The sequence below is a fragment of the Rhincodon typus genome, chromosome 11 (genome assembly GCF_021869965.1).
Source record: "Rhincodon typus isolate 14 chromosome 11, sRhiTyp1.1, whole genome shotgun sequence".
In the NCBI taxonomy this organism is placed as follows: Eukaryota; Metazoa; Chordata; class Chondrichthyes; order Orectolobiformes; family Rhincodontidae; genus Rhincodon; species Rhincodon typus.
In genome coordinates this window covers 66,147,849-66,156,398 of record NC_063342.1, presented here as the reverse complement: position 1 = coordinate 66,156,398, position 8,550 = coordinate 66,147,849, and the positions used below count along the sequence as shown (strand labels likewise).

At 44.2% G+C, this 8,550-nt stretch overlaps 1 protein-coding gene across 1 annotated transcript in view; it reads left to right on the top strand.

Annotated features, from left to right (window-relative positions):
• The window catches only part of clcn4 (chloride channel, voltage-sensitive 4), a 63,138-nt gene that overhangs the window by 34,115 nt on the left and 20,473 nt on the right, over positions 1 to 8,550 (top strand). The window contains exons 4-7 of the mRNA XM_048602939.1: positions 777 to 876; positions 3,619 to 3,806; positions 6,353 to 6,475; positions 8,013 to 8,219. Of these exons, the coding sequence (XP_048458896.1) occupies positions 777 to 876; positions 3,619 to 3,806; positions 6,353 to 6,475; positions 8,013 to 8,219 (618 nt within the window). The remainder of the gene's footprint in view (positions 1 to 776; positions 877 to 3,618; positions 3,807 to 6,352; positions 6,476 to 8,012; positions 8,220 to 8,550) is intronic.

Genomic DNA, 8,550 nt, shown 5'->3' with positions numbered 1-8,550 from the left:
GACCGCTGACCCTGCTCCGGGCCCACTGACCGCTGACCCTGCTCCGGGCCCACTGACTGCTGTCCCTGGTCCGGACCCACTGTCCCTGCTCTGGGCCCACTGACCGCTGACCCTGCTCCGGACCCACTGACTGCTGTCCCTGCTCCGGGCCCACTGACCGCTCTCCCTGCTCCAGGCCCACTGACCGTCATCCCTGCTCCTGGCCTACTGACCACTTCCATGCTCCGGGCCCACTGACCACTCTCCCTGCTCCGGGCCGCTGGCACGAGAGAGAAAAAACAAGCGAGAAAAGGATGAAAAGGAACGAATGGAACAGAGGAGCTTTGGCTGGAGTGTTCTACTCTGTTGCCATCTTGGAATGGTTCTGGGCTAAATATAGAGCAAGGCACAGGTGAGAACATCTGTTATTTGCAAGTGTGGTCTTTAACATGTAGTCAAGAGGTTTCACATATTATCTGAAAGGCAGCTCCTCCAGCAGTGCATTGCTCAGCATTGCACTGAAATGCCAGCTCAGATATTGTGCTCCATTCTAGGCTTGAACCTTACCCTCTCCTGACTTGGAGGTGAGGATGCACTGATCTGAGTCAACACCCACAACATTATCCTTTGCCACTGATAACTGGTTTCCTGATCATGAACAGACACTAACGCGCATAACCTTCACTATCAAGCAGGGCTACACTGACATGAATTGAAGATAATGTAGTGCAATCACCATTAAAGCAGGGGTTAACTACGATGAGAACGATTGAAACATAAACTGCCTGTATTTTCAGATCACAAGCCGCAGTAAGGAGTCGCTATGGGAACGTATCAAAGGCTTGTTGGATGCATGGTCAGGATGGGTAGTGATGTTGCTGATTGGACTTCTGGCAGGTATGCTTTCACTGTGGAATGATCTTGCAAATATATTGTCCAAATGGTCGACATGATCACCTCCATTGACTGCAAGTACCTGAGGCAGGATAGTATATAGCTGTGGGGGGGGTGGGCTAGGGGAGAATCCAGTCACCATCCTCCGACTGTGGTGAAAGTGGGCCGACTTGATGGTGTTTTCTGCTCCGTCCTTTTTGTACAGTGTTCCTCCGTTCTGTTGGCCTCAGAGCTGTCAGTACTCGGAGCAGGGTTTACTGAATAGCCAAACCTCACCTGGTTTTCACATCTTTTTGTGTCCGTCTGTAACCATCAGGTGACACTTGTAAATATGCCGGGAGATAAGGATGAAATAGAAATCTCAAAACTCAACACCGAGTCCACCCAGACCTCGTTTTTGCTGTTGCCTAAACCTGTTGTGGGGGAATTACAATTCAATGGAGATGTAAATATCCTTGAAAGGCCAATAAGGTTTATTTAAGTATCATAATCTGAAGTTTTTAAATTACCCCACTCTTTAAAGACTGACAAAAACAGACTGCTATTGTTAGTGGATGTGAAAAATACTCCCTGCTGGACTGCTTTGATCAGCCAGTGTAGTTAGAAATAATAAGTGGCATATCTCCTGCCGATTTCAGTTGAGCTGTTGTTGATATATTTCCCAAAGGAAATTGTCATTGTGAATGTAGGAGCAAATTACTGCAGATGCTGGAATCTGTACAGAAAACAAAAATTGCTGGAAATCACCGCTCCCATGAACAGTCACCTATGCTCGAAACATTAGCTTGCTATCTCTCCATGGACGCTGCCTGACCCGCTGTGATCTCCAGCATTTTTTTGTTTTAAATTGTCATTATGAATGCTCGGCTGCATTTCAAAATAAAACCTAGAACGATTTCTGCGAGAAGTTCTGTGTTCACTGTTTAATTGATAGTTCAAGGGCTATGTTAAAGGATTACTTGTCTTTGGTAGGGGGACTGAATATGAGTGATTAACCATTTGAGATCTAAAAAACTTCGAATGTGTTTCACAAAAATGACTGTTTTTCTACCATCATGTGGGAGCCGTATTTGATTGTTAGAAGTTCGTTCCTTTTCATTGCCATATGAGGTTTACCTAAGGTAGATACCAGTTGAACGACTATTGAAGTAATGTGAAGGTATGAGACAGTATGGAGTGTTGGCTGGGGAATGTATTGGCATTAAGTTGGTATGGGAGGATATAAGAAACCATTGGAGTGGGTAGAAGTGAGGGGTGAGAGCCAGAGGGTCTAAAAGCTTGTGAAACAGAAGTTCCTGAGAATCAAGGCAGGTATTCTAACTGGTCCAAATCCGTTCTAACCCACCCCTATAACTTCCTCGTCTCTAGCCTTCTCTCTGTCTCTGTCTCTCTCTCTCTCTCTGTCTCTGTCTCTCTCTCTCTCTGTCTCTGACTCTGCCTCTGCCTCTGTCTCCCTCTCTCTCTGTCTCTGTCTCTCTCTCTTTGTCTCTGTCTCTGTCTCTCTCTCTGTTTAATCCCACCACCAGAGTGAAAAATCACCCACAGCGGTGTACTTTTAATTAAGGCGGGTCTGGCGAGTTCTCGAAACTTGCCTTGATATTGAAAACTGATCCCATTACCTCTACTTCTCCCTCTTCACAGATCATGCCGGATCTGCTGACAATGTCTGGCATTTTTAATTTCAGATTTACAGAACCTGCAGTATTTTGTACAAAAACAGAAGTTGCTGGAAAAGCTCAGCAGGTCTGGCAGCATCTGTGAAGAAAAGAAAATCAGAGTTAACGTTTCAGGTCCGGTGACCCTTCCTTAGAGTGTACCTTCAGTTTTTGTTCCTGATTTACAGCATCCGCAGTTTTTTTGGTTCTCTGCAGTATTTTGCTCCTATCAGAAAATTTGACCTTTACAGTGGCCAGGAGACTTGCGAAAATTTCCAAAAATTATCGCACCGATGAGAGCGCAGTTAAGGTGTCTCTGTGCTAACTTCCAAGTGGGGCTATCACAGTCCTTTCTCTGCATCCATTTACATTCTCCCTTTTCTAGTGTTTTACCATGTTTGTTTTAAATCAGCTTTAAATTCCCTGTTAGAGAGTCATTTTCTTTAAAGCATTCCATGCTGTTGTGTGAGCAAATGTATTCTCATGGGTTTTCTGGTGTGTGCTGCTTTCACTTCGAAATTGGTAGAAGGCAGTCTTTTGTATTTTTATTTGTTCATTCCCAATTGCTTTTTAGTACTTAGTGGTTCTTTGACTTATCTTAATTCCTGGTCTGGTGAATTAATTAAAACTCATTCGCAAGGATACAAGTGTCGTTGGCAGGGCTGACATTTATTGCCTGTCCCTAATCGCGCTTGTTAAGAGATTGAGTTCCAGGTTTCTGATCTGGCAGCAATGAAAGACTGGTTATACATTTCCCAATCGGGATAGTTTTTCATTTAAAGATGACAGTGTTGCTTCATGCTTCGCATGCCCTTCCAGATAAGTGAGGTTGTGGAGATTTGAGGTGCTCTCGATGAAGCCTTGGCAATCTCAGAGAGATTGAAAGTTTAATGTGGTGGATGGGCTTCTACCATCTTTGTGTCAATCCCCTCCAAAAAGATTGGGAAACCCTCGACTATAGCTGGTTGCCTCAAAAGTGCAAACCTCCCTGTATCAGAAGAGATAAAGGCAGATAATAGCTGTTGTAACTTTAAGCAAATGGAACATGTTTTGTCATTGCTGGTTTTAACGTTGTGTCCCACTGTTGTAGGAACTTTGGCTGGAGTGATCGATCTGGCTGTTGACTGGATGACGGACCTGAAGGAGGGAGTCTGTTTGGCCGGGTTCTGGTTCAGTCATGAACAGTGCTGTTGGACATCCAACGAGACAACCTTCGAGGACAGGGACAAATGTCCTCAGTGGAAGACATGGTCAGAGCTTTTGGCTGGCCAGTCAGATGTAAGAAATTGCAGGGCTCCATTTGTCCCTTGGGCTCTGACATGATGCCAGTTGCAGTGCTCAGTTTCAGATGTGGTTAATTCTTGATAATGACATAGAGTTACAATGCGTCAGTTCCCCCTTGTGAGACACCAATTCCTGTTTGTGTTCCAAGGGCCTTTGTTTGGTGAGTTTTAGAACTTACCGCATCTTCTGCGTAATGGGCCAGAACTATTCTCGAGATGTAACTCACTGTCAATGAAATTCACAGCTTCGCTGAATGAGACACAATAGAATTTGATTGCTGTGCGAATTTACTTGTTTATTCTGCAGTTTGGATTACTGGTAGGTAATCCTGCCCAGCACTTTGCCACTATCAATCAATAACTCAGCCCTTTGGACTTCAAATCCCATTATCTGCGACCCTATGAAATCAACTCACTTCCTGTCTCTCAGTATCATAGTGATGATATTCCAAAGAATCAGTCGTTCAGCCCAGAATCCTATCAGGTCCAAGACAGTCCAATTAAGGACGCAGGAGTAGGAGTAGGCCAGCAGGTCTGCCATCATACCTGTTCTGATCATCCTCAGTTCCATTCTCAACCTTATTCTTTCTGAGGAAGTCATCCAGAGCTTCTCCAATCTATCCACATAGCTCCTTATCCTCAGAACCATTTGTTTTCACCTTTTTCTATACTCTCCCTAAAATGTGCAACATCCTTCCCAGAGTGTGATGGCTAGAAGTGAGCAAAGTGAGACCAAACCAGGGTTGTATACAGGTTGTATATTGTATTCAGAAGAATGAGGGGAGATCTTATAGAAACATATAAGATTATGAAGGGAATAGATAAGGTGGAGGCAGGGAGGTTGTTTCCGCTAGCAGGTGAAACTAGGACTAGAGGGCATCGCCTCAAAATAAAGGGAAGCAGATGTAGGACTGAGGTCAGGAGGAACTTCTTCACCCAAAGGGTTGTGAATCTGTGGAATTCCCTGCCCAGTGAAGCGGTTGAAGCTACCTCACTGAATGTTTTTAAGGCAAGGCTGGATAAATTTTTGAACAGTAAAGGAATTAAGGGTTATGGTGAGTGGGCGGGTAAGTGGAGCTGAGTCTCAACAAGATCGGCCATGATCTTATTAAATGGCGGGGCAGGCTCGAGGGGCCAGATGGCCTACTCCTGCTCCTAGTTCTTATGTTCTTATGTATACTGCTTCAACATGACTGCCTTCAATTTTGCTATTTATAGAACGTAAGATTCTGTGCGTCCTTTTTAACCACTTTCCCAACCTGCCCTGGTACCTTCAGAAATTTCTGCATTGATACCCACCGGCATTTGCACATCATCATGTTTCTCAGAAACACCCTGGAAATATTTCAAATATAATTAATTATTCTGGGTTAACTAATGCAGGCAAACGTGGAATCCACTTTGTCCAGCGTAGGTGGCCCCAAAATCAGCACGCAAGTGAATCTGATTTTTGTTTGCAGAGACAGTGAGGGAGAAATGTTAATCAGGGATGCTGGGAGAACTCTGTGCTCAGAGCAGTGTCATGACTTTCATTTGAGCAAATAGCTCAGTTTAAAGTCTCTACTGAAGGATGGTGCTTCTAATGCATCGCTCATCAAGCACTTTCACAAAATGTCCCAATGCACTTCCCAGCATTTTAAACAGAATTCACAATAAGCCACTTAGGAATTGTTGGGATTGGCTATTGAAAACTTCATCAAAAAGGTAAATTCTAAGCAGAATATTAGCAGAAATAGAAAAGGATAGGATTTGGATGGGTTTTTCAGAGTGTAGAGTCTAGGCCTCTTCAGTATAACCTAGATTACACACATAAATCTGAGTGTGGGGTGACCGTATAAGATGTACATTAGTCTGTAGGGAAGAGAGAATTGATAGCAGGCAGCGACTTGACAAGTTAATTGTATCAGGCTGATCATTTACAGCAACACAGTGAGTTGAAGCATAAGTGTTATCAAAGGACCTGACAGTGCAATTATTTATTGACATATTTGCCACCAGAGATAAATATCAGGGCCCTGACATTTTGTTAGCAAGTGAGGACTTTCCAATCAGAACATTTTCCAATGTGCTGGACCCACTTTGGTAAAATATGCCTCCAAATGTGCAACAAGAGAGAGGTAGCTAATCTTTTAATAGCATCTTTAAAGAGTAAAACTGTGAACTCAGTAGCCCGTTCTGAGATCGTTGAGGCTTTAGTAGTACAGCCAAACATTTTGACATTGGTTTAACATTTCATCTGGCAGATGGAATCGCAGGTAGTGCGGCACTCCCTCACTGCGTACGTTCGCGTCAGCCTGGATTTAACAAGCCAGAGCTGACAGGATTTGTGTCTGGGTCTGTTTGTGACATTGATTCTCGCAACTAGTCAAGAACTCCATTATCATTGTATCATTGTGACTTCCAGGATGGTAATTGGATATTTCCACATTAGGAATAGCAGTGTTTCTCATACGTACCAATCAAAACTTTAGCATGCCACGTGCAGTACGTTGGAAACTCTACGTTAACTACAGGCTCCCATATCTATATTGTTCTCCTCAGGGTGCCAGTGCATATATCCTGAACTACCTTATATATGTTCTCTGGGCTTTGCTCTTTGCGTTCCTGGGAGTGTCGCTGGTTAAGATGTTTGCACCCTACGCATGTGGCTCTGGAATTCCTGAGGTAGGTCCCTGGCAAAGAGCTTGAACTGCATTCTGAGTTTTATTGCAATGATCATGTACCTCTGTTGCTTCCTACATAATAAAACCTGTCACATCACCCACTGACTGACAAAATATCCTGCACTGGGTTCACCTCTCTTCAAGACTGTCACAGATTATGAATGTAATGCTTTGCAAAACATTTGATCGTGGGCTATTGTTGTAAGACAGGCTCGTGTCTGTGCTGCTGAAGCACCTAGAACTGGGATGCCCGTGACAGAAGCTGGGTTTTGCTCATATTCTCCTTCCTGACCTTTTGGAGATTCACATCCCGAGTTGCTGGTGATCAAGTCGTTAACATGCAGTAAATCATTCGACTGGTCGCATTGTGTAGAGATATCAACAGAGGTGCAGGCAGCTTGAATAGCTCCTGCTGTATATTTAACCTCCCTCCAGGGGGACAGTCTGCAATCCCTTCTGCCCACTGCATGGGTCCCCTCCTTTCCCAACAAACAAGCTGTGTCAGCCAGTCCTGACTCGCTAACCCACGCGCACCCTCCAACACCTTTGGTTGGAATCAACTTACTTCTACACTGTCCTAAAGAATTCATCTTGTATCTGCACCCCTTCATTCAAGATCCCTTATTCACTTGAGGAATGGGAGTGAGTCAGGTTGAAAGTGACCAACCTTAATAACAGGACCTCGTTAATAATTTTTAGCTCTGTTACCTGCATGGAGAGTGGGCTGGTGGGGAGAGGGGAAAGACCAGGGGCAGGAGGCCTCCAGAGCAGGCTGGTACTCTTGCATTAAACATGGGTTGAGTCTCAAGTGTGCCCGAATTATTCTGGTAAACTCAGCTCCTACGATAAGTTCATACAGCATAGACATTCAGTCTATTGTGCTGGTACTATTAAATCTGCCTTGTGCATTCTTTTGGACCGTGTATTCCAGATTATAATAATCCCGATCAAATCAGGCTACTGTCCTCTGTAGTGAAACGAAAACAGGCCCAATTTTTAAATCTGTCTCTCTTTATATGAGACAATTACACCAGTTTGAATCGGTACAGCACCCTTAAAGTGGCACAACATCCCATGCTACAAAGCAGGGGTGTAATGTGTCAAAGATTAGGCACCAAGCTACATAGAAAGGAATTAGGACAGTTGCCGGAAACTCGGTCAAATTGATTAGCATTAAGCCCTTAGAGGTCTCCTGAAAGTAGAGGGAGTTTGAGAAGTGAATTGTAAGCTTACGGCTAAAATGGTTGAAGGCAGAGCTGCCTGTAGTTGAGTGGAAACATTCAGGAATGTACAGGTGGGAGTCACGTAGACTGCTCGGGGTCGGGGGGGATTCTAATGTTCTGCCCACTGATGTGTGAGTGCGATGAAATGTGCCCCTGATACATCTAAAATCAGCTTTTAATGAAAGTTAATAGTTTAGAAATGAGTAATTATTTAGAAAGAAGTACCTATCAGGGTTAAATTGTACTGTGTTGCAGAGAAAGTTGTTAATGCCTTTAACTCCCTTTTAATTGACTTAACTCTTTTTTTTCTTCCAGATCAAGACCATCCTGAGTGGCTTCATTATCAGAGGCTACCTGGGTAAATGGACCGTACTGATTAAAACAGTCACGCTGGTTTTAGCTGTGTCTTCGGGACTGAGCCTGGGGAAGGAAGGGCCACTGGTTCATGTAGCATGTTGCTGCGGCAACCTGTTCTGCTGCTTGTTTTCCAAGTACAGCAAGAATGAAGGGAAGAGGAGAGAGGTAAGTGTTGGCTCTGTGGAAAAGGAGGATATGTCTGGTAGGAAATAAACTGGATGAGGTCCTGACCTCAGGGCTTCAGCATTAAATACAAAAGGTGGAGCCCAGCTCCTCAGAGTCAGGAATGGTTTCTAGATGCTGGAAATGCCGTGACATGGAAGGTAAGCCAAGGGTAAGGTGTTGAGCCCCTCAATCTCCTACCTCAACTCCATTTGTCCTACCAAAAGCAAAATACTGGAAATCAGAAATAAAACAGAAACTCAGCAGGGGTCACACTGGCTTTGCAATTTTAACTCTGCTTCTCTCTCCGCAGATGCTAGACTTTTCAGCACTT